The sequence below is a fragment of the Cynocephalus volans genome, chromosome 8 (assembly GCF_027409185.1).
Source record: "Cynocephalus volans isolate mCynVol1 chromosome 8, mCynVol1.pri, whole genome shotgun sequence".
Classification (NCBI taxonomy): Eukaryota; Metazoa; Chordata; class Mammalia; order Dermoptera; family Cynocephalidae; genus Cynocephalus; species Cynocephalus volans.
The window spans coordinates 45,597,236-45,622,978 of record NC_084467.1 but is presented as its reverse complement, the minus strand read 5'-3'; the positions used below and the strand labels follow the sequence as shown (position 1 = coordinate 45,622,978).

General features: G+C 51.7%; 1 protein-coding gene across 6 annotated transcripts in view; it reads left to right on the top strand.

The window, feature by feature from the left end:
* The window catches only part of SSBP3 (single stranded DNA binding protein 3), a 157,778-nt gene that overhangs the window by 109,193 nt on the left and 22,842 nt on the right, over positions 1 to 25,743 (top strand). For 5 of the 6 annotated variants that reach the window (XM_063106579.1, XM_063106581.1, XM_063106585.1 and 2 more), the window contains 3 exons: positions 3,372 to 3,461; positions 23,883 to 23,963; positions 24,878 to 24,937. In XM_063106579.1, coding sequence (XP_062962649.1) covers positions 3,372 to 3,461; positions 23,883 to 23,963; positions 24,878 to 24,937 — 231 coding nt within the window. The remainder of the gene's footprint in view (positions 1 to 3,371; positions 3,462 to 23,882; positions 23,964 to 24,877; positions 24,938 to 25,743) is intronic. The other variant, XM_063106580.1, reaches the window with a different exon arrangement.

Sequence of the window (25,743 nt, the reverse complement as noted above, 5' to 3'; positions counted from 1 at the left end):
GAGGATTGCTTTCCTGTTCATGCAGGAGTTATTACTTCTAGTTCCTGCTTCCCTGGGTAAGTGGACTGGGCTGGGGAGAGCAGGTTGGAAGAAGGGCCTTAGTGTTTATCTCTTCTAACCCCATCCTTGAACACATGGGGAAACTGAGTCTCAGAACGAAAAGGGACTTGTCTGTGGACTGCCAGCTAGGACCTGAGCCCCTGTGTCAGGTTTCTGGTTTCTGAATCTAGTGCTCTTTCCCCTCTTACCCTGGTGGGAAAGTTCTATCCCGTGCACCTACCGCAACCCTGGCATACTGCAGGCCTCGGTGAATGTCAGGGGGTTTCGGTTTGGGTTTTGTGTTTTTAGAGAAAACTCACACAAGATGCTTTGCTTGAGTGCCTTAATGGAGCTCTGTAGCTCCAAGTTGGAAACCACAGGGAGAGGCTGACTCCTAGCAATCCAGAAAGGCCTGATTCCAGATGGTCACGTTTGAGCAGGTTTTTGAATAATACAAGTAGTAATCATTTATTAAACACCTGCTGCATGCCTCACTTTGTGCTGGGCACCCCTGCTATTGAGGTGCAGGAAGGTGGGGCTGGGGATCCAGTGTCGTGTTAAGAGGTGTGGAATCCAAGGGACTTCCTTGGATTGGGTTTTATGAGCAACAGCTATTTCTGAGCCCTGCCCAACCTCTTAACCCTTTGTTGCGCTATGACACTTGTTGCTGTTTTCATTTTGTTCTGCACTTTTTTTTTTTTTTTTGCCCTTTTAAAAAGTTTTCTGTTGTGAGTGCATTTGCTTCATAATCAGAGGGTAACAGCAATAACTCATAATTCAGAACAGCGATTTAAGCAGTGTGGAGCTACATAATTTTGTTGCCAGAGGAGGCTTTAAATGAATGATAAAAGTCTCCTCAGCTTCCTAACCCCTTAGGCGCTAACATGGCCTGCTTCTGCTGTCCTCCTCCACTGTAGGATAGCAAAACTCCGTCCCCCACCCCAGAGTTCAGAGAATATCATCATCATTAACCAGAACCTTGGTTACTGTGACCATTACAGTCAAAGAACCACAGACCACCGCCCACCCCCAGGTCTTAGAACCATCGACTCACTTCTGATTTCTTAGGAAAATGACATGTTCAAGAAAAGGAGCCTCATAAGTAATGCGGCAGAGCACTCACAGGTTCAAGTTTTCATTTAAAAGTGTTTTTTGAAAAAAGTTATAATATACTCTTATGCTATATTCTCAGTATATAAAAACTCAAATGCCCAAATAACAAAGGACATGAATATTTTAACATGACAATTAATCTACAAATTACCAATGTAAACCATTTCAAAAGATAGTGATCTAAAAGGTAAGCAAAAATACCAAATACCAAAGAGATAAGAACTACCAAATTAGCAAACACTGACTTAGTGCCTGTTATTAAATTGGTTAAATAATGAGCTGTCTGTGAAGAGTTAAAGAGTTATGTGTAACACCAGTCTCAGAAAGAAGTTGAAGAAAATATAAGTGGATGTTTACCCCACCCCATTTTTTAAAAAAAGTTTTTTGCTTCTGTTGAGGAGTAACTGTTGGCAATTAATCACAAAAAGTTGCATTTTCACAGAACCACTAACCTCAAAGAAACAGTAATGCAGCCAACGATAATGCAGCTAATGGAGAACCTGGCGGGGTCCCCCATGTGGCCCCCATCCCAGATAATGCTGGGGTCGGGGGGCCACGGAGTCTTCTCCTCCTGAGTGGGCCTGTGGCTCAGACGTGGCGGGGGCGGGAAGACCTAGACCCATAATGTTTGAGAATGCTTGAAACCTGTAAACACATTACAGGATGGTTGGCAGAATCTCTTTAATTACCAAGAGGGTGGTGGTTCTGTAGGCAGAATCATTTTGAAAGTAGCGTACAGCTAGCCCATGCTCTCCACCCGAGGTCTGTCAAAACCCACCACATGCCCCATACTGGGTCGTCTTTGTTTCCAGATTCACAGAGCTTTTCCAGCTTACAAAACATAGCCCATCTCCTCACTTAATCCTCTGCAATCCTGATGAGAAGGTGGGACAGCAGCTATCCCAGTTTTTATAGGAAATAAATTCAGAAAGGCCGTGCAGCTCGCCCGCAGCCATCCCACTCACTAGGACAGGTGACAGCTCTTGAAGCCAGGTGTATTTCTTCATTTTGTTTCATGCAGTGGTATTCCCACATTGCTTCATTTTCTTTCATCTAAGTTGAAAGTTAGGGGTGCTGATTCCTATTTTATGACTGAAGAAAGGGAAGGAAACGTTACATTTCCAAGGTGGTGATGGGAGGCTGTTTATAAGAGAAAAAGAGGCAATGTCTCCTGACCCCAAGGGGCTCACTCCTATCTTAGAGAACCAGCCAGAACCGTGGGAGATAGACTAATGATTAAGTTTCACATTCTTGGTCATGGTGGGGTTTGGGGACCACTGAGGTTGGAAGTGGGCTTTCTGCAGGAGGAGCACCTAGAGCTTTAGAATTGGTGGGGAGGGACAGGGAACAGTCCCAGGTAGGATCTTCAGGCCTGTGACTTCCTCAGAGCTGGTGCATGGGCTTCCCAGCTTCACCCCTGCCTGTGTGAGCACTGGGCCAGGCACAGATGGACCAGGCACAGACACGCCAACCACATGAATAGGTCGGACATGATTGTTTGGAAGGAGGCCAGGCTGGGGTGGGCAACATCTGCTCACCCCTGGGAGGCATTTGTGGAGGCAAATGTACCAGGTAAATGCCAAAACACCAGCATTGAAAGAGAAAAGAAATGACAGTCCCCCTTCATGGGGCCCTCCCTTCTCATGAGGCACCCAGGGCTCTGTGGGGGCCAAGAACGCACCCCGCCCTCCTTCACTGTCTCCGGGGATGTTTCCCTGCTGGTCCATCCATTTATTCATTGCTGTGTGGATATTTATTGATCTTCGGCTCTATGCGACCTGGCAGCCACTTGGAGAGGCCACAGGAATTTATGAATCACCTTCCCTGTCCTCAAAGAGCTTCTTAGAGAAGCCAGGTCGGTAAGGCCTGGCTATCATAATGTCAGTAATAGGTACTGTGTGCTGGCCACCAGCTCCTGCTCTGCACTGCAGGAAGTACCTCTGGCACTTTGTCCTAGGCCATTCTCACAGCCTCCCTAAATCATGGGCATTGTTTTCCCATTTTAAAGATGAGAAATGGAGGCTGAGAGTTCATTGGTTGCCCAGTGAGTGACACATCTGGATTTTAAACCTATGCCCATGCCATGTTGGTGCCGAGGTGATGCTTAGCTAGGATGGGTGGCCTTTGAGGAGGGTGTGTGGGGGATGTGGGCAGGGCATGGGATGTTGTGTCTCTATTTGTGTCTTGGCCACTGACCCTCTACCTTCCTGTCTCCACAGAGTGCAGCAGCTGCCCCGAGCCCTGTGCTTGGCAACATTCCCCCCAATGATGGGATGCCCGGAGGCCCCATCCCACCAGGTTTCTTTCAGGTACGTGCTGAGCCCTGGGTCTCGGGCTCCTCCTTGCACTCCAGGCTGGGGCCCTGGCAGGCAGGAGGGAGGGGAAGAGAAGTGAGTAGCTCAGTTTGCCATGGTCTAAATACAGTTGCTTTATGCTGGTTCAAGCCCTGCCCTGCCCATCTCTTTCTCCACCCCACCTGGAAGCTAAGAAGGGAGAGGAGAGAGGGGAGGCAGGTGCCTCCTGCGCTGCTCTGCACCTCTGCGGGGCTGCCCTTCTTCCTACCAGCTTTGTAGGCGTGACGCACCCTGTCCCTGCTCAGGGGTGCTTCCAAGCCAGTGGGGAACTTTCTTTTCACAAAAGCCTTTTTAAAAAAATAAGTAAGCTGTTCTTTGTTTCTGTTTTGTTGCTGCTGTCATTGTCATTGTTTACTTTGCCTGTCCAACACAAACCCTAGGCATAATCTAAAAAAACAAAAAACCCACCATCCTGGCAGGTCTGGGAATCCTTTCCTTCTGGTTAACCACTTGATTTTTCCAAGTGTGATCACAGACGGCATCCCACAAGCTTCTGTGCCCGCACCCTACCCGCCACAGGCAGGAACAGATCCCACATGGGTCGCGAGACCAGCCTTCCCCAAAAGACACTTTGTTGGCCTTTTTCTCGGTTGCTTGTGAAATCAGGCTTGGTGTTTTGTTGGGATTGGGTGTGGCTACCACCCCCTCTGCACCTCTTCCTCCACCTCTACCTTCCTCTCCTGGAGGCTAATTCAACTTGAGCCAGTGGAGACTGAGAAATACTGTCATAGGGAGGTTCATTGTGCGGGGCTATAAGGAACTTTAGTGATGACGCTCTTGATTATAGCATCTCTCATCCTTTTGGGCCTGTGTGCAGCTGAGTTTGAGGATCCACCTGAGTTCCTTAGACCCTTTAAAGTGTTGGCACGCCCAGATAAGAATATGGGAAGAACTGTTGTGTAGAAGAGGAAGCAGATTTCTTTTACGAAGCCTAAGAATTCAGAACCAGAACCAGTGAGACAAAGTCCAAGGAGACTCTTGCTTGTATAAGCACGTCCGGCAGCAAGACAGGCTGCCTTGGGAGGTAGGGGCCTTGGCGCTGGAAGCATCTGAGCAAGGATGTGACAACACCACTTAGAGACATTAAGGGAGTGATCCCCTGGGTGGGAGATGACCAAAAGACGCTCTTTTTTGCACTATTTCACGTTTTGGTTGTGTTAACTCCCAGGAGAGGAGGGCTAGGACATGCTGCTGACCAGCCAAGAAGGGCATTAGGGAAATTTGGATTTCCCTAAAACAGAAGCAGCAGGTAGCCCACTAAGATGGCAGTGGGAGGAGAGAGAAGGAGGCAGGGATGGCCACATGTGAATCTGTATGTATTCCCAGCATGCTGCGAAAACTGGGGCTTTGTCCAAGCAGTAGAGATGGGTACAGCCTCAGCAGTAGATGTGTGAGGCTCCAGGTCAGACCAGACCAGGCACTGTCGTGGTCTCAGCTTGATGTGAGGCTGCAGACACGTGGAAGAGGGGCTGAGAGAGTGAAACCCGAGAAAGGCAGGTGCCAGGTGGGCTGCTGCCCCTCCAGAAGGGGGAAAGCCGAGGGGCTACTGTCTCGGAGGATCATCCTCAATGGGAGCAGCCATCCCCGGCTGCTGCAGACAGGTGTTTTGCATGCATCTGGTAGCCTTTCCCACTGATGTTTTGTCTAGTTGAGAATTCTATCCCAGGCTCACATGTCCTCACCTGTGATGCCATAGGTGCCCTTGATACAGTGCAGTGTGGCTTCCCTGCCTGGTGGACAGAGCCCACCCAGGTACCATGTTCCACCTGTGTGCACCCTTACTGAGGCTGCTTGCTAGCATCTGGGAGTCCAGTGCAGGCCATCATGGTGGGAAGAGGTGGACAATAGCCAGGTGTATTTTTTTTAAATAGCCCATTGATTTCTATTTTGGCCAGAGTGTAGGACAAGGCACAGGTCTGCCTGATATGTGGGCAGCTCCCAACTTCCTGCTTTGATATAATCATCCATGGTTGAAGCCTAATTCCAAACATACTTCTTGGGCCCTCCCCTGTGACGTCTGGGGATGTGTGGTCAGAAAGCCCAGACTGATTCTTATCCTTATTTAGCCACCACCAGCCACCATCAAAGAGGTAACTTTTGGACATTCCTGACTTGAGGTCAAGCTGCGTGCCCTGGCCTCTGCTTCCTGGGTGACTTTGGATGACTCTTTTGTCCCACCCCCCTTCATCATTTTCTCATCAGTCAGACAAAGGGGCATCAGGCAGGCCAGGTACTCAGCCTTGTCCTTCCTGGCTGTGATGCTGAACCACTTGTCTGGGTCACTGCTGAGGGGAAAGGGTATCTCTCTGGAAGGAGGCAGTGGTTGCCCATTTCCGGAGCAGGGCGACTCACAACAGGAATATTAGCTATTGATTGCTGGCCTTGCCCCTTGCTCATCTTGCAGGCGGCCACTCTGATATTAGAAGGGAAATAGAGATGGTATCAAGGGTTTTATCTGTTGCCAATAATTGCACTTCTTCCCCTCGTTGGCTGCAGCCTGGGCAGGCAGCTCCTGCCGCAGGAGGGCTTCAAAGTAAGGGGCCAGCCTGGGGTAGCTGATCTAGCTTTGGCCAGATCCTGTCCCACAGTGGCCAGCCCAGTTGTCAGGTCAGGACTTCACCCCTAGTTGGTCCTAAATTTAGAAGCCAGTGGGGCCTCCAATGTGGGTGGGAGGGAGCAGCTGTCCACCCCCACCCTAGCCCCTCAGAAAGCAACACATGGGACTTCCTTCCTCAGGTCTCTAATTGCCAGGCTTCAAGGCCGCTTTTGGGATCAGAAGTTTCAGCCATTCACTCATTAGGGTCTGTTTGCTTTCTCTTCTTCAGTGTCTGGTTTTCCAAGGTGGGCAGTGTCTGTCCAGTCCTATGGCATGAGATGTGTTTAGTAGCAAGACTGCCCTAATCTTGGCATCCCAGCACGTGGTGTGTATTTAGGGACCCAGTAAATGTTTGAATTGAGTTTATTTGTGTTGTGCACAGTATGGCGAGGAGCCCAACCAGCCCCAAAGTACTAGATTCAGCATCCTGACTAGGAGAGTCTAACAGGAAGCCAGCATAGGGTCCAGGAGTGGTGTTGTGGTGCTCTGGAGTGGGGACGGGCAAAGAGGACTTGGCCACATACTTGCTGAGTGGCCTTGGGTAAGTTGCTCCCCATCTCTGGGCCCCAGTTTTCCTGGCAGTCGGTGGAGCAGGCTGGACCAGATGGTCTGAGGGCCCTTCCCCCTTTGACTTTCTGCTTTGGATGCAGATGGACTTTACATAACCAGGCAGTGACATTTTTTTTTTCCATGCAGCTTAACTCAGTGGGGCTGCACATCTGGCAAATCCAGCGTGGTTTTGGCTAGGCCCCCTGGTGTGGGTGGGTCCCCTAGCTCCTTGGCCCTAAAGTCATCCTAAGGAGGGCAATGTCCAGTAAGGATTTCCAGACCCAGAACTTGGGAATTACAGGAGGGCAGGGGTCACAGAAAACAGAGCATTGGGTACAGACTGTTTTTGTTCTTGTTTTGTTTTAAATTCCAATAATTGTTTCAGTTATGTAGTATTTTTAAACATGTAACTTTCATTTTGATTGAGTGTTTCTGCAGAGGAGGCATGACAGATTGGGAAAATGAGGCTCAGGAAGGTGAATGGCCCACCCAAAGTTATCAACAGAGGGCTGTAATCAGAATCTAAACACGGGTTTCTTGGTTCCTGACACAGAGTCTTGCATAGACAGAAGTCCAAATGTAGATACATGTCTGATTTTCTAGAAGGAGAAGGAACAGAGAATAAGAGAAAAGGAGGGAGACAGTGGAGAGAGAGAGAAACCATAGCTATCTTCTCTCAAAAGTAGCAAATAACTTTCCAGTCAAATGCCAGCTCTGATTGATTAATGGGGGCTGCTCAGAACACTGTGTTGAGAATGATTCTGAAGCTGTGTCCAGGCTCAGCAGATAGTGATTGACAATGTCTCCCATGACCATGAGCACATCAGCGGTAGTACATATCCTACTTGTTTGCCATCCCCAAGCCAGTCCAGACTTCTTAATTATAATGTGGAAGTGGAATCCCAGAAGTAGAAGGGACTGTGCTTAGTGACAGTCATCAACCACCTCTAATGTGCAAGGCATGCGGCTTGGCTCTAGGCTAGAACTGAGTGAACCATGGTCTGCCCAGAGGAGCAGCCAACCTACCAGAGAGACTGACAGGTAAACCCCTGCCCTGTAACAGGACAGAGGAGAGGCCTGCCTGCCAAGATCAGAAGTCAGGAAGGACTCCCTGGCAGCAGTGCAGCCCTGGCTGAGATGGTGTCCAGAATGAGGTGGGTGACAGGTGCTCAGTGGGAGAAACGTCTGGAGAGGTTGACAGGCAGTTGTTGATGGGCTTTGAGTATGGGCAGTGGGAAACCACTGGAGCACCCTGGCCTGGATAATGCCTTGGTCATATCTGTGTTCCAAAACAGTTCCTGGGCAGTTGCACCAGTGGCTCTGTGGAGGCGGGGACTTGGGTGCTGCAGCTGGTGCTCAGGAAGGAGCTGACCACACTGATGATGGACTCTGGCATTGCAGAGACCCAGCAGAGGTCATAGGGTTAAGTATTGTGCCTTTTCTGGAAAAGACAGTGCTGGGAGGTCCAGTTCTCTTTGCCAGAAGCTCATCGCGTCCTGCTCTGAATATCCCCAGATACCTTCCACCGTGGTGGCAAACAATAGGGAGTGATTGACACATCCCCTCATTCCAGTGAGTCCTCATTCCTGCTGGACAAGCCCACCCACCTTGGAAAGAGGTTGAGGTCTGCCCCCAGAGAACCCTCCCAGTCAGTTATGGGGGAGGAGACAAGAAGGAGCAAATGATGCATATAGCCCAGGAACCAGAGAAGTGATCCAGAAAATAAGAGGGGAAAGAGATACACATGACCTTAAAGCTTTCCTGTTGAGATTATAGGGAATGATTTTCTTCTCATCTCCTGCAAAAGTAGCTGGGGTTTCTCTGGGAGAGAAGCAGCCTCAGGAGGGCTCTGATGACTGTCTTGAAGCATCTGAAGCTCTGCCGTGTAGAAGAACCTACCATGTACTCAGAACTGCAGGCTTCAGCACTCAGGTGCTCGAGAGAAAAGAAGAGTGAAGCAAATTTGGGTCTTTGTATGGAAGACATTTCTACCATCCGCCCATTTAACTATGAAGTAGTGAGCTGCTTGACAGTGGTGGTAATCAAGATGCCCAGTAGAGCCTTGGGGCCGTGAGCCTCGAGGTGGGTGATATGTCAACCGGGAGAGTCCAAGCCCAGTAAATGAGAACATGCCAGGCAGTGACTGCGGCAGCTCCTAGGAATGGGGCCGTGTGCTGTCCATTTCCTGCCTTCCTCTCCAGTGCGAAGCAGTGAGCAGCGGAGCGAGCGGACGTTCCTCCTGCCAGAAAGTTGCCGCAACAGGAGAGATTTCCCTTTGCTGACTAGGACAAGTTTGGCACTAGGGAGACTTGGGAAGAATTAAACACCTTGTTTTTGTGGTTTCCAAAGCCTGCTACTAGTAAGGACTTAATGACTGGGGGTCAGGACCCCCCATTGGACAAATGGTGAGGCTCAGGTCGGGCAGGTGAAGGAGCTGGAACCTGAGCCATGTGGGACCTGGCTAGTCTTGCCTGATCGTCCCCTAGCCCATTGGTCAGATGTGGTCTCCAAGGGCACAGGGTCTTCAGGGACTCATGGTCTAGTGGAGGAGGCAGGGAACAACTATGTGGTGGGACATGCCACGTTGGAGGACAGGCAGGCCAGTCTGGCCTGGAGGCCATCTGGAAAAGCTTCCCCAGGGTCTGACATTGGAGCTGAGCCACAAGGAGGGGGAGGCAGTTGCCAGTGAGCGGGGAGGTGCAGGAGGGGAGTATGCCAGCCGAAAGGGAGCATGTGCCAGGACGTGGATGTGAAAGGGCAAGTTTGGATGACAGGAAACCTGGATGGCTGGGCCAGGGCGTGGGGACAGACCTAGGAAGTGGACAGGGTGGCCTGAGGTGAGCCAGGAATAGACACAGGAAGGAGTTTAACATAAAGGCAGGGGATCCATGGAAGGTTCCTACCAAGGGGAACACGATTCTAGGAAGAGCATCAGTGCTGGAGGTGCTGGGCCCTTGGCAGGCTGGCCAGTGGAGTCTTGGCTGTGGTCCCCTCAGATGGTGGCTACAGCCCTGAGCTGGAGCGGTGACTGGGTGAAACAGAGAGCAGCTTCCCTTCCCATGACTGGTGGCCTCTTGATGGATTTTGGAGCTAGGCAGGAGGCAGAGCCAGAAGGAGGTCCGGGCCTGCACAGGCAATGCTGAGTACCTCGTGCAGGTTGAGGTGGGAGTTGGGGGAAGCAGGAGGCAGGTGTGGTGGTGAGAAGCTGAGTCTGAGCTGCCTCCTACCCCATGAGACCCTTTCCTTCTCTTCCCTGGGAAGGAGCCAGAGCCCAGTGTGTGGTCCCGGGGCTGCCCACCCCAGCCAGTGCTCCCAGGCCCTGAAGTGGAACTGTCTGAACCCCTCTTATAGTTGTTGGTGGGAGCACTCTGTAGGTTAGAAGAGGGGTCCCCTTCTGTGACTTCATTTGACCCTTTGAGATAGGCCCAAGAACCAATAGCATTCCTACTGTGTAGATGAGGAAACCAAGGCTCAAATGCCAAGAGAGTTGCTCGGGAAGAAGGCCTGGATGGGGCAGTGGGATCTGTAGCTTCTTGATGAACTGCCTGTCTGTTGGGGAGCAGATGCCCTTCCTCTTTCTGGGCCTATCCTCCGACCCTAGCCTCTTGCCCTGTGGGCTTCCCTACAGGTGGAAGGGGTCTGTGGGAGAGGAAGACAACATGCTGTGTTGGGTGAATGTGCCAGGTCCTCCAGGGGACAGAAGCTCCAGTCCCTCTGCCCTGCTGTACCCCTGCAGACTGACAGAAGGCAGGGTCACCCCTGCTGAGAAGGATTAGAGAGGAGGCGGGGGACCCCAACTGCTGGGCTCCAGGCCACAGTCGGAGGTGGGGAACTGCTCTTCTTCCCCACCCCCAGCCCCACCTGTTCCAAACTGACATGGCTCTGGTCGCAGCAGCCCCTTCCTCTGGTCACTGTGATTGAAGCCAGCCACAGGCTCTAAGCCTGGAGCCTCCTGCCCTAGGAATTGGACACCCTGGTTTGAGTCCAGCCCTGCTGCCAAACGCCTGTATGTCCTGGGGGAGCCTTCCTCCCCTCTCTGGGTCTTAGACTGCTCATCTGTGCAGTGAGGGGTGCCACCACTCTGCAGCACAGTGGGTTTGGGCTGGTCCTCCCCCATAGTCACTCGGCCTGCAAGAAAAGGCCTGGGGCAGGAGAGAGGGAAGAAAGCCTTTTTTCTTGCCAGTAAAGGTCAGGCTGTGCTCCCTCCCTGCCCGGCAGCCAGCCTGGTGCCTAACGTCTGCCCCATGGCAGATGACCGGCACCAGGGCTCCTAGCAACAGTGGACAAAAGGTTACTCCTGACGTGCCAGGCTGCCTCCCTGGTGGCTGCCTCGGCCTCTCACGCGCCCTCTTAAAAAGGAAAAAAAGTTGCGGCCTTGACTGGGAGCGTGCCTGTGTGCACGCCCGTCCGTGGACATGCTCACATCTGCACACTTACGCCGCTCCCCTCCCCTCCGAAAAACGTGAACTCCGCATGTAGCGCTGTAACTCTCCCCGATGAAATGGAAAGTTGAACATAAATCAATGTCTGCCGCCCGGTTAGCTATGCATCAGCAGTCAGCGCCTGGGAGATTTGCTCAGTAACAAAGCACCCGGCAGCTCTGCGGGCCTCGACTGCCCCCTAACGCAGAGCCCGGCAGACTGCCCGCTGCTCCTCCTGGCTGGCTGCCTGCCTGCCTCCCGCGATGGGACGGTCATCCCCACCCCAGGTCTCTCTGCTGTCTTTGAGAGAGGGGAGGGGAGAGAGTCTTGGGAGGACCCTGAGCCAGGAGGCCTGGCTGTGTTCTCATTGCTGTTCCCCTCTCTGGGCCTCTACTCCTGGGCCGTCTGCATCTCTGGCTTTTATGGATCAGGTACTGGAATGACTGGTGTCAATAGTTGCCTTCACCTCTCGGTTATTAAGAGCTTGGGCTGATTTGTCTCCTCCCCTTTGGACCTGTGTTTCTACTTTGGGTGTCTCTTAGAACTGAATTTTTTCCCTGTGCCTGGGAGCTGCCATGTCTTGTCATCTCTCCCAGTGCTGTGCCACGGTTGTTCTCCTTCCCCCATGAAGTTCTCCTGCCTCTCATTGTGGAGGAGCCCCCTGTGGGGGTAGATGGTGGTTCTGTTTTGTCTCTTCATAGCTGACTGAGGGGGCAGGCCCTCCTCTGCTCTTTCCTCCACTTCTCAGCAGATTGTGCTGAGGTTTTTTTCCTTAAAAAAAAAAAAAAAAAAAAAAGGTCACATTCCTCATCCCTTGTAGCAGAAGAGGTTTCAGGAAAAGAATTCCAGCAGAATCCTGTAATAACACGCCTCGGCATTACATGGATCAGAATGGACCCACTGAATAAGATCACGCCACAGTGAAACGAAACTGCCCTTTGGGAGTCTGGGCTGAGCCAGGCCAGCGCATCGTACACAGGTCAGGGGCCGTGCGTGCATCCAGCTCAGCATGAGGCACTGTTCTGAGTGCTGGGGACATGGCAGGGACTCTCAGTGCAGGTCTCAGGGTCATGTCCTGTTTTTGCCTAAATTAACTCCCCAGGCAACCTTTCCCTGGAAAGCTCTCTCCCCCAAATGAAGGCCTTGGAATAAATGAAGCCCCTGGCCCAGGCCCACCCATGCATGTTTCTGTGAATTTTTCTCCCAGAAAAGCCCCCTGTCTCTTGCTCCAGATCAAAATGGTAGGTAAAGCCTTCATGAAGTGCCAGCTCTGTGCTGGGTGCTAGGCACCCCAAGAAGCTTCCCTGCTGGCATCCCGACCACAGGGGCCATATCAGCTCTGTAGTGCGGGGATGGGGAGTGCAAGGCACCCAGTTGGGGTTCAGAGAGAACACGGAGTGGCTGTGAGCGGGGGCTTTGGAGCAAGGCAGCTCACTGCCACTTCCTGGCGGTGTGATTGGGAGTTGCCTGACCTCTTCAGGCACTGTTTCCTCAGCTGTGCTATAGGAGCAGTCATGCAGCAAATCATGCTGCTTCCTTTGCGGAGCTTGACTGTACGTATAAACGTGTATTCATGTTTAGTATGAATTGACTGTACATATAAATGTGTATTAATGTTCAGTAGTGGTTTATTACTGCTGTTCAAAGATGACTGGGTTGGCTTCAGGATCCATGTTGACCAGTGGTTGGAAGCTGAGCTGCTGGGCCCCTGGATCTCCCATCGTGCCTGTTGGCTCATCTGCCCCTGTCTTGGGCAGGAACACGCTGGGCTCACACCTCCCTCACCCCGTCTGAAGTTGGTCCCTCCTTCCTGGTGGCCTCTGCGGTCATGTAGCCCAGGTTGGGTATGTGGGTTACCTTGAGAACGTCAGTTAACCTCTTGGAACCTCACTTGCTTCATCTGATAATTGGGGGAAATGACAGCCCTGACCACTTGGAGCAGTTGTGAGGTTGCCATGAGAAAATGCACACAAAGCCCTGCCCACTGCCAGGTAAACACTCTTACCTGTTAGCGGGTAGGAGTGTTGCTGTAGGTGTGTCCCGGGCTGTCTTTTTGCACACTAGAGGGCAGGGTAGAGCTAGGTCTTCCAGCTCCTCCAAGAGTGAGGGCCACCTTGAGTTTTCTCCTCTTTCCAGAAGGAGAGTCCTAGGAGCTTAGCACAGCTTTAGTGGCACTGATATGTGAGAGAAGTTCTGGTATTCTCCAGAGCGATGAGCTTTTTAGTGCTTAATCCTTCAGTTTGACAGATCTGGCACCTACTAAGCACTGGGTCCCAGTTGGCTTTTATGTTTACCTCACTTAGTCCTGCCCACCTGACTTACCTCCTTGGGCCCTGGTCCACCAACAGGGGCTGCCAGGGGAGGTGGAAGCAGGAAAGTAGATTGTATGTCCAAGAACCTCTGACCCTATTCCTCCCAAGCTTGTTAACGTGAGCTTGATGGAGACCAGCTCTCTGAACAGGGAGCTAGGTCTTCGCCTATACAACTGAGTTCTATCTAGTGAATTTCACCTGAGTATCATTTGAGTTTGTTTTCCTCACCTGTAAAATAGGACCAGATCAACCTGCTTCTCCAGCTATGAGTTGTATACGAGTCTGGGAATATGGTCAGGAGCCCTGTGCAGATTTTGAATCTGCCCTTCATTCAAAGGCTTTGGGGGCAAATGAAGTAGGGGACCACTTCCAGGTCCAGATGGCTCCTGCCCACAGAGTTTGCTGGTGGGGTTCCTGAGGGCCTCTCGTTGAGGGGCATGCTTCCCGCTCCAAGACTAGCTCAGATTAGGACAGGTTCTGTGTCTTGGGCGAGGGAGGCAGCTCCCGTGGAGTGGGTAATAAAGAAAGCTGAGTCAAAGGAAGAGGTGGTTCCTGAAGGATTCTATGAGGCAGGAGGATGCCAAGACACAGCTTGATTTAGTAGCAGCTGCCCTTCGGTGAGGGCTGGTTCTCGGCACTGGACTCTCAGTATCTCAGTCCTGTGGTCCTCTGCGAGGCATGTGGGGCAGCCCTATTTTCCACACGAGGTGAGTTTCAGAGGGAACTGCAGGCTGGGCTCCTGGCCCCATGAATCTGGGGCTCTTCTAGCAGTGCACAGCGCTGCTCCTCATGTTGCTGCCAGTGTTCGCCAGGTATCCTCACATACTGCCCGTGTGACTGTGGACCAGGCTTCCCAAACCTGTGTCTCCCCAGAGTCTTGGTTCTTATCCCTACCCCATCCTATTGCTTCACCTTAACAGAGGAAGGAAGGAAAGGTCTTGAGCCATTCCCTGGGCTTCCCAGGGAGGAAGAGCCATGAGAAACCACCCAGTTACTAAGGAAGCTGCCAGACTAAAAGAAAAAAACTTCGGCCGACCCTCCGGTTCCATTCTTAGACCTCTTCTGCTCAAGGGACAGTTGGGTTGAATTCTGGGCATTCTGGATTTGTGGCTTCCAGGGCCCTGCAGTCCTCCTTCCTAGTTGGACATGATGACTCATTACTTTTGGAGATTGTTTGTCATGGAAAGGGGTAGGGCAGGAAGGCTGTGTGCACGCGTGTGTCTGGAGAGCTTAAAGTAGAGCAGGGATTCTCTGGGTAGATGAGGCAGTGCCTTTTTAATATGCGTCTCACCTTCACTGTGTTGTTGTGATTAACAGTGGAGCCTGGGCTCTGGCAAGGTGGTGTGGAGGCTGATGAGCAGGAGCGGGATGCATCTTTGCAGCACTGTCCATTTTCAGAGCCAAGGGCTATCTTGCAGAAGAGAGGATTTGGTTCCCTTGGCACGGCAGGCGTGCTCCCCTGCGTTCCAAGGGACTGATGTGGTTCTGGATCCTGGGTCTGTCCCTTCCTCCAACTTACAAAGCCTGTCTCTCCTGCAGCAAGTAGAGGTTGGGAAGGGAGAGATGTGCCATCTGGATCCTGCCAGAAACCCACATGATGGGAATGGGCATCAGAAACCGCCCCCCCCCCAGGGTCACTGGATTGCCCAGCTCCTTCACTAGCATCAGAGAAGGCTGGCTTTTCGGGGGGGGGGGGGTGGCTCAGTGGGGCAGCAGGTGGGATGGAAGAGCCACTCGTGAACAAGAGTCTCATGGGTTTCCTCATTCCATGTGCTGTCTGCCGTAGGTGGGAATTAGCACCCTAGACAGCTGTGAACTCACTGTTTTCCAGTGCCCGTAAGTCTTGACTTCTAACTTGAGAGAGGGTGTAGAAACACCTTTGGGAAGGAACAGAATGGCTGTAAGGTTCCCAGGTTACAGGTCTGATCACCATTCTCTTGCATGAGCTCCCGCAACTTAATACCCCCCTCCTCGGCCTGGTGGTCCCAGCCCCAAGGTTACCATCGTGTGCTTACCGTCCTCCAGAACCACACCCTCTCTTGCACATTTGGGCTGCATAGATGCCGTCTTCTCGGCCCAGAATCCCCTTCCTCCTCTTCTCTGCTAAGAGATGCCTGTTCATCCTTCGAATCCTGCCTGAATTTTTTTTTTTTTTTTTTTTTTTTTTTGAGGCTGGCTGGTACAGGAATCTGAACCCCTGACCTTCATGTACCAGCACCATACTCTCCCAAGTGAGCTAACCAGCCAGCCCCAAGTCCTACCTAAAAGTGACAGTTCTGTGATCTCTGCCCCCTTCACCTTCACTACCTGTTGTACCTGGTACCTGCCTCTGTTATAGTGCTTCTGCAGCATTAAACTCAGATCTCTCCAGCCAGCCTGGGACTCTTTATGGGAGGGCAGAGGACTGCTTATTAGTGTGTCTCCAGTGCTTAGCACACACTCAGCCCTGGGTGCCAGTACCCAGTGGCTAGATGGGCTGCCAGATAGAGGTGGCTTTTGCCCATATGTTCTGCGTATTGATGCTTTTTCCTGTGACCCTGAAAAGAGTGCCCAGTTGTATGAACACGTGCACACAGTCTCCAGCAGGGAGACCCTCAAGGGTTTAGTGGCTAGAGGCGAAATCACTTCTCTCATCCCCTGCCCCATCCCAACCACAGCCATTCAAGGTCAAGCCCTTTCCTCTTGGAGAATCCCTATGTGAATCCATTCCACAGAAAAGGGTCCAAACAGTTTGAACCTGCTGGAAGAACTCAGGACAGGGAATCAAGCCCCCAAAGTATGCCGGCAAGGGAGGGAAGGGCTGATTCCCCAGCCCTGTGGCAAGAACAGAATTGGAGAGACCATCAGCAAGGAGGTGCTCTGGGACCAGCAGTGGGCATGAGTGCTGGTTTTGTGTTATGAGGATGAACTGTCATTTTGTTCAAGACCAATGGCCAGGAAAATGAGGACATATTGATGGGTGATGTGGCATGTTGGTGGGAGAATCAGAATCCAGGTCTGTGACTCCTGGGTTGGTGCACATTTTGTCCTCAGTGGGGTAAATCTTGGCTCTTCCATTAATAACTAATGTCGTTGGACTTCGGTTTTCTCCTTTGTAAAAAGTGGTTAATTTTTGCTTCATTTGTCTTATGAGTGAGATGCCACATTAAAAATCAGAAAGTAGATAATAGTACTGCTTTGTTTTTCCTTGAGAATTAAAAAAGATCCCAGTTTTTTCCCTTTTCAGTCTTGAGAATCATCATAAAACTCAGGAGGTCCACAGACTTTTTCTGTGAAGGGCCAGCTAATAAATATGGCTTTGGGGGCCATCTGGTATCTGTTGTAACTACTCAGCTCTGCTGTTGTAGCGTGAAAGCAGCCGTAGACAGTACACGGATGAGCATGGCTGTGTGCCAGTAAAACTTTATTTACAGTTGGTTAGACCATGGTGCTGATAACAACAAGGTCCAGGGTTTGATCTCTGTACCAGCCTGCTGCCTCTCCCCCACACCACCCCCTAGAAAAATTTTTTTTATTTACTAAAACAGGTGGCAGGCCAGATTTGGCCTAAAGCTTGCTCTAGCTCAGCATGGTAGCTGTGCTTTTTGGGATCCTGATGCTACTTCTGACCCAAGCCTCCACTGTTGGGTACATGGTGTAGTGCAGGGGACCATGCATGGACCCTGGAAGTGGGTGAGACCTGGGACCAGTGAGCTCACACCCCTGATGCCCAGTCTTGCCACCTGTGTAATGCTGCAGTCACAGCGAGGGCTGAGAAGAGGCAGTGGCGACCAGGGTGTGGAGGAGCTCCACAATAGGTCTTGGGCGCCACCTGTATTTTCATCGTCCGTGTTTCCTCCCTTTGTTTTGCCTGCTGATTCTGCACCTCGGCGGGCAAGTGTGTCTCATGCCTGTTGAGCAAAACCTTCACTGAGCACCTCCTGCGCATGTCTTAGCAGGGCCCATCCTGGGAAGCCACATTCACAGCTGTGCGGACCTTGCGCCCTTGCTGTCTGCCTAGGGCTGTCCCAACTCTTCAGAGAGGCTCACATGGCGGAAGGGAGGTCAGCTGGGGCCTTTGCTGAAAGGGAAATCAATGAACCTTTTGCTAATCTTTGCACAGAGTGGGCCTTGGTGGCTGTGAGGATCCCTGACGTTTATGCAGTGGTGACCCCAAAGGAGAGATGTGGTATATTCCAGCTCCCTGTAACTGGTGACTGCCACACTGTCCTAGAAAGTGGTCTAGCACCTCTTATCCTATGCCCACGGAGAGTCATGATTATTGTGGGTTCAACTATTGGGCAGAAGGATCCCGACATGACTGGGAGCTCTCTCAGGCCTGAACTGAAGCCCAGGCAGTTACCACACTGTTGGGTGTGGTCCAGCTCAGCCCTCTGAGGACCTACTGTGCGTATGCCAGGTACACACTGGGTGCACGCACAGATGGCTTTGACTCCCCATGCCCTCGAGTTGGTAATCTCAGTCCCAGCTTTGGCCACAAGTACGCACATGCAAAGAAACCTCTTCCCCAGGGGACAGATTGAAGCAAGATAGGAAGACAGCTCTCCAGTCCTGTGGAGTTCATTCCTGTGGGTTGAAAGGAGGAAATAACTTTCTCTCCAGTGAGCTGCATGTAAAATTGACTTGCTCTCCCTCCCTCAACCTGCCGGGTGGTCAGCTTCCCACTCCAGAAAGGCCGTGGGTGGAGGCAGGCCGCGTTGACAGATTCAGGGTGTCAGCGGCACACCTTGGCCCTCTCCCCAGAACAGGCTTATGGCATTTTCCGTCAGTATTTCTGTCCAAGGAGCAAATTGAATTGTCTGTCGCGTCATGCCTTTTGCTATGTGTGTAATTATTGTAATTTTATATTCACTCAATTAAAGTGACACGCCCAACAGGCAGATTTCACAGGCCACCAGTACTGCAAGCCATCTGCCTCCTGCTGATGGTTGATAAAATCCACCCCTTCAGCCTTGTCAGACTAGAGGCCAGTGTCCCCAGGAGTCAGGAGGGATGGGATGTGTGGAGTGTTTCTCTTAGCAACCTAAAACTTCAAGTCCCCTTTCCCCAAAGGCTTTCTGTGGAGACAAAAGGCAGATTTGGCCTAGATGGTGATGATGCTGCCTTCTGTTAGGTATCCCTGGGCAGTTTACAAAGTACTCTCATGGCTCTTGTGTCCCCATGAGGAAGGCACAGCCTGGACCCCTTGCCTGGCTTTATGGATAAGCCCAAGGCCCTGGGTTATGAGTCCAGGACTTCGACCATAGCTCTTTGGGCTTTCAGGAATGGTGCTCTTGCCCTGGGCGAAGCCTGTCTTCATGCACGCTCCCTCCCAGGATCCCCTCTGAACCCAGAAAGCCTGGACTTAAGTCCCAGCTCTTTTTCTCTCCTGTCTGTGATTTCCCAGCAGGTGAAGGCAGTTTTGAGGAATGGGAAGTGGCCTTTGGGGAGGAAGCAGTGAGTTTGGAGAATATTTAACTTAGAACATAGTTTACGTTACCTTTCTCCTTTAAAAAAAACCAGTGCAGGTTTAATCTGATTTTTAATTGTAAGGAGCTACGCTCCCTCACTTCCAAGAATGTTTAGCTCAGTGGACCAGCTTGGTCAACCTGTGGGTGCTAGTATTTCTTCCTGGTTCCTTGAACCCAGAGGTACTAGATGTGCCCACCAGGAGCTTGTTGCGTCTTGCCCCTTGTCCATCGCTGCATGGTCTGCCTGATGGCTGAGCTTCACTGCTGTTTTGGGGCCCTGCCTTGGATGCACCCATGGGGTGAAAGGCCACAGTTGCTGCCCTGAGGCCCTTGGGTAGGGCCACTAGGCCCAGCAGTGAGGGGCCCATGCAGCACCCACAGATACGGCAGCATGTCAGAATGGAATGCTCCATGTTGGAAAAGCACTTGACTGGGTAGTGCAGGAAAGGCTTGACAAAGGAGGGCGTGTGGCTTTCTTCAGGCTGGGGGACATTCCCGGCAGAGAGAAGCTCCCGCTTTCCCTGGCCAGTGAGTGGCTACAGGAACATAAGGCATGGGAGACCATGAAGACTGAGGACCCTCCACATGTCTCACACTATCAGCTGCACCACACCCCTGCAGTATTTGTAGCGTAGTCCCCGTTTTCCTTATGAGGATACCAAGGCTCAAGGTGTGTTCTGGAGGAGCTGGGGTTGGGTGCCGGGTCTGTGTAACTACAGAGCTCTTCCCAGCATGCCACAGGCCGTCCCTCAAGAGTGGCTTTAATGAAGTACAGGGACCTAGCCAAAATGTGACAGGAGGGATGGGGGGTCTTGCTGAAGTTCTGTAATGCTGTTCCACAGAGACTTTTAATCCGTAGTGCCATGGAAACACTCTGTTTCCCACCATGTTGATGCTGCTAAAGACTTTTTCACTAAACTGTCAGTGTCCAGACTTGAGAGTTTTCGTGCAACAGCCCAGCATTTGACTTGATCACACCCATAACAGCCTCCTGGGCCCTGCCTAAGTGGCTCTCAGAAGCTGCTGGATGTAACACTACCCAATGCTGAAATTACAGGAAAAAGAATAAAGAGGAAGTGTGGGAGATAGATGATGTCTGGTCAAGTTCTTAAGGATGAAGAAAAAACAAACAAAAAGGTCTTAAGGATGTCCGAGATGGAATGGCAAGTCCATTAACAAGGTCTGGGGCAGTATGAAGGCCAAATAGGAAGTTGGTATGTGTTCTGCCTCCTTTTTCCAGGTTCAGGAGCATGGATATCCCCGAGTTAGGGTCTTCCCATGGGCTCAGATCCCCTTGCTGTGCAGTGCGATACAAGACAAAGAGTTTTCACCAGTCAGGAGACCCTAGTCCTCATCCCAGCTCCATGTCGGTTCATGGAGGGACTGGGCTTACAGCTGCTGTGGGCCTCAGTTTACCTCTCTAGGAAGTGAGAGAGAGCTGGTCATCACCTTCTCTTGGAGCCCCTGGTAGGTTAAGCAGACATTCCAGCTTACTTGTCGCTGTGTCCTCATCCTTCTCCCCAATAAGCCTGGGAGCCCTCCAGGGCCACAGTAAGTCTGATGTGCCCTGAGACCCTGGCATGGGGCTGGCCGGGGACATAGAGGTCAGCACCTTGGATCCAGATGCGCTCCCAAGTCCTTCCACCTCTAAGGTCCGTTCCTATTTGCTCCTCGCTCTCTATGCCTGACACATGACACAGGGGTGCTGCTTACAGGCTTGTATAATGGTAGGCTTCCTAAGACCCCCTTGGGCTCTTGAATCAGACTTTGAGACCTGGCTCCATCACTTTGGATCACTTTGAGATCCTGGTGCATGGCTTCGCCTTTCCAAGTCTTGGTTCCTTGGCTATAAAGTGGAGTAATTGATGGCCCTTCCTGCATGGATCTCAGGATTAGTGAGCAGTGCAGATAATGGCCGCACTCCCTGTGAGCTGCGTAGTCTTACGGACACAGCCCAGACACAGAGAATGTAGTGACAGAGCTACAGGCTGAATGGAGGTAGCGGGGATACAGAGGATGGAGTTTCATGTGGATATGGTGACTCCCTGGGAAATGGTAGGTTTCTGGCTCCGTGGAGGAAAAGCTTTCCAGCCCACAGAGCTTCCTGTAGTGCTTGGGATGCCCTGGGGAAGTGGATACTGAGATTTGTCTTCACCTGTGTCACGATTGGAGTGGGATTTTCCCTGAGTGACTGGCTGGCCTGGGCCAGGATTCCCTAGTGCTCGTTATTCCAAACCCCAACTCCCAGTCAGAGGGGAGACTTCTGAGCTGCTGTTCCCTCCCCAGATTTAACAACCTGTTCCCCACTGCCCTGCACAAGCTAGAGCAGTGGCCAGGGTTGGGTCTCCGTCCTTGCTGCTCATCAAGTTGAGAGAAAACCTGTGCCGTCTTCGCTAATTCAGGGACCAGTCCCTGGAGCCCGACAGGGGTCTTCTGAGGCAGGCACAGAGGGGAAGCACTCACCCTAGCCTTGCCCTCTGGACCTCAGGGGCCTCGTGGAGGAGTCACGGACCTCAGCAGCCCTGGTGCAGGACCCTTCAGACCTGGGTCTGCTTACTGCCGCTTAGTGGACAGCCATCGCCTGGGGCCCCACTGCATGGGCCAGGCCCTCCTGGGTGCTTTACTTCTGTGGTTGGTCAGCAAGTCGGCTGCTGCTAGCCTCCCTGACCGATGGGTCCACAGGCATGAGGGGCTTGGCCAGAGCCATGCTGCTTGCCCCGAGCGCGCACTCCGCGTTGCCAGGGAGGCGGAGGGTCGTGAAGGGAGGAGGGGCTCCCTTCTTGCCAGGAGCTGAGGAACCAACAGAAGCCTGGTTCTTTTGCCCCCTCTTGGCAACTGGACCTCGCCCTTGAACCCTCCTCCTCCGTTCTTTTTATTTTTCTTTTTTGGGGGGTTGGCTTCGAATTATCTTGTTTTGTTTACATTACACCCAAGTTTTGTGGTACAAAAGACTTGCAGGTGCAAATATGTCCCGCCTTCATTAACTTCCCCTCCCTTTTTAATTTATGTGATTTCAATTTTCCTTCCCTGTACTGTTAATTAGGGGACCCTCTAATCAGTGCCATTATCACAGTGGTATTCATGTTTAGGAAAGCCGCTAAACAAATGCTTGCAAAATTGCTAAATGGCTAATTAATGTCTGTTAATTAAGAAAATTGCTCATGGTAACAAACCATGCCGTTGCTGGCAGCCACTAGAAAGACACACACTTGTTGAAATTAGTAGCATGGCAGGTAGGAGAACATCTGCTCCTCAGAGCTTTCGGGAAGTGAACAGCCCCTCGCTTGGCCAAGAAGCTCCCAGGCCTGTCCTCAGTGGCGCCCTTGGGTCCCTGCACAGCCCCCCGTCCTTCTCAGCACACCTCTCCTCTGGGTCTCCATGCCCACGGCTCGTGCCTCCCCCTCCCCAGCTCTGCACCATCTCCTGAGCGAGCAGGAGGCTGGTGGTCTGGCTTTGAGGGAGAAGGCTGAGGAGGAAAACGCTACCTATGCGTCTCCCTCTCTTGTTTTAATGTAGCCACACCCATCTGCCACGCTCATTTTGGATTTGCCTCAGAAGCGGCTTCCAAGGATAACAGCACAGTCCTGGGTGGAGAAGAATGACTTGGGGCCTGGCTCCCCATCCCCAGCACCGGTGTCCAACTCAAATGGCTGGGGTGGGCTGGGAGGCAGGTTCTTCACACCTTGTGACTGTGGCCCACAGTAGGAGATTTCCTTTGGCATTGCACCCCGGTCTGCACACATACATGTGTATTTACACATGTAATAGATGTTCCTGAAAGATAGCGGCCTTAAAACACATAAAGCTTGATATATATATTTTTTATCGTTTTAGAATTTTTTTTTTTTTAAAGATGACCGGTAAGGGAATCTTAAACCTTGACTTGGTGTCGTCAGCACCACGCTCTCCCAAGTGAGCCACGGATTGGCCCGATTGCTTTAGAATTTTTAAAACTAATAGTTGCAACCCACTAAACTGATTTCACCACCCACTGATGGGTTGGCACCCACAGTTTGACCAACTGCATGTGGTTTAGGTGAATCATCTGCCCATCTCTTTTGGTGGAGTCGAGGTCAGCATAGCCCAGGGCTTCAGGGACAGCTTGGAACTGGTGTGGAAAGCCAGCCCCTCCTCCCACCTGCCCACGCAGCATGCAGGACTCTCCAACCCTTTCCCCCCAAGCCTCTCACGTGCCCTGCCTCTGCTCACCTCTGGGCTGCAGGGGGGGACCGAGCCTTGGACCCATCAGCTGCTTGTCCTGGCTGCCACTTACCAGTTGTGTGGCCATGGCCATGTCCCTTCATCCCCCGGGACTCAGTTTCCTCCTTGGTGAAAATAGGAATGAGAAGCTCACCTCACAGGGCTGGTTCGAAGTGCGGGTGAATTCATGAGCCACAGAGCCCCACTGCGCTACTGGCTGTTGTTCCCCTCTTGTTCAGGCTGTGGTGCCATCTCACTCCCCCCGCCTCTGTTATTCCTCCGTCAGTGCCCCAGGCCCTGCTCCCCCGGCAGACTAGTCACGTGGGCTCTCACTAACCTTTGATTAATCCCGCCTTGAGTCTCTGTGCCCCCAGACTGTAAGCTCCTTGAGGGCAGGACCCTCCCTGGTTCTTCCCTGCCTCCCCACAAGTGGCACTGACACACTGCATTGGGGCCAGGTGCATAGTGCACCCTGTTTCCGTGTGTCACTGTGGTTCTCTGAGCCTGTCTCAACCAATGTATTTAACATGGCAAACTCCGCTCAAAGGGTAGGCTGTGTCCGGGACCTTACTCCTGTGTGCTTTGACAAAGGTGCTTCATTTTATTTTTTGTTCTTCCGAATCCCCTGTGAATGTATTATCAGCTTCTCTCCCTCCTGCTCGCCGTGTCACACCATTGAGCCGGTGACCCAAGCAGCAGCTCTCCCACCTCCCCGCCAACCAGAGCCCACCCACCCGCACGCCCGCCGCCCACTCTTTGTTTTGGTTTAATTTTTGTTCTTTTAAGCTTCTTCTGCGCTTCTCCATGTGCTGTGATCTATAACCTGCCTCTACTGTCTGGCCTCACAGGGTCCTCCGGGGTCACAGCCCTCGCCGCACGCACAGCCTCCACCTCACAATCCTAGCAGCATGATGGGACCCCACAGTCAGGTAACGCACTGTGGCTCGCCCGCCCGCCGGGGGGCGCGGGGCGCGGAGGAAGGAGCGAGCCAGCAGAGGAAAAACAAAAATCAAAATGTGCTCTTGCCTTGCCTTCAAGTCTCTCTGGACAAATGAAATTTTAAGAAAACAATTTTTTCTCTAAAGATAGTCTTCATTCCTTGGACATCACACCCAGCTTGGATAAGAAACCGAAAGAAAAGCAAAAATATTTCTGTGACCTTGTCAGTGGCCTTTGCGTTTTTGTTTTTTCCTCTCCCACCTTTGGTTTGGTTTTTGAATTTGGTTAACCATTTGTTTGTAACCAAAGCTGCATCCCAAGCCTTTTCTTTGTGCACTCTTGCTGCTGAGAAAGCTTCCTTGCCCATTCCCCCGCATTAAGTTAGGGAGCCCGCTTTCCTCCCACCGTCTTCCATTGTGTTTTCCCCCCTTAAATCCTCGCCCCTTCCCACCCCTCTCTGTCGGTGGTTTCTCTGTGCGTGCGCGTGTGTGCGCGCCTGTCCAGCTTTGTCTGCAAACCCTTAAAATGTTATGTGTAAGTCTTTATTCTTTTTTTTTTTTTTTTTTTTTTTTTTTTTGCCCTTACCCAGAGCAGAGGTTTCCTCCTCTGCCCTGTATTGATTTAACTGTTTTTCTGCATTCTGTGCAAAGCCCCATCTGCTGCCCCTCCACCCAAACTAGATCTCTGCCAACAAATGCGGAGTCGGGGGACCCATTTGTTGTATAGATCTATTGTTCCCTCTGCCTGAAGGAAGTTTTGCCTGGAGGGAAGAGGCTACCAGGAGAAAGAGAGCTTAAAAGATCGCTAGTTGTAACGAAACTGGACTTTGTGGAGTGAAGAGCATTTGTGTTTGTCACTGTGCAGTATTGCAGGCTGTCATTGAACTAATTCCCTGTAATTGCAGCCTTTTATGTCACCGCGATACGCAGGCGGCCCCCGGCCCCCGATCAGAATGGGAAACCAGGTACTGTACCTTTTTGTGTTCTTTCTTTCCTCACTCAGCCATCCTTGGCCCTAGGTGGACTTCGACTCAAATCACAATTTGGGGAAAGATTGAGGGGTAGAGGGACAGGTTTTAACGTGGGGGATAGCACCAGCAGGTCCCAAGAAAAGGCCCTGTGTTTGCTCTGTGTCCATGGGGCAGCGTTTCCCCTGCCCCTCCTGGTGGGCTTTGGGCAGCCCATTCTGGAGTTGGGAGGGCAGCTGTAGAAGCAGCCTGGGTGGGATTGCAGGGTTTCGGCTCTTCTAGAGAAAGTGGTAATGCCCCTTCCAGCCACTTCTTGGAAAAAGGTCTTCCTCTTTAATGAAGTTAATTGACAATGCGCATTTTTCCTGGAAGCTTTTGAGAATTGCCAAGGCTGGTAAATATAATCCTGCTATTAGGGGAAGAAATGGCCCATAGGAATGCTTAGATCAGGAGCCTGGATGCAGCAGAGCAGGACGTTGTGAGTTTTTAAGCAACATCTGCCTGCTTCCCAGACCCAACTCAAAACAAGAAAGGATTTGTTCGTGTAATTATAAAAGTGGTCTGCTTTCGGGGAGGGCTTTTTAGCCTGGGGTCGTATGCCTTATGCTGGCCCATTAGGGTTGGCAATTCTAGGTGGTCTGGAGAAATCAGCCCCCGCACTGCCCTCTCCAGTTCAGCCCATCTAGGGGCAGGGGAGAAGCTGGAGAGCTAAAGATGAATAGACACCTCTTTTGAGAGTAGACAGACCTAAAAGAAACTTTAAAAAAAAAAGTCAGGGAAATTTCTTTTCATGCCAAAATATT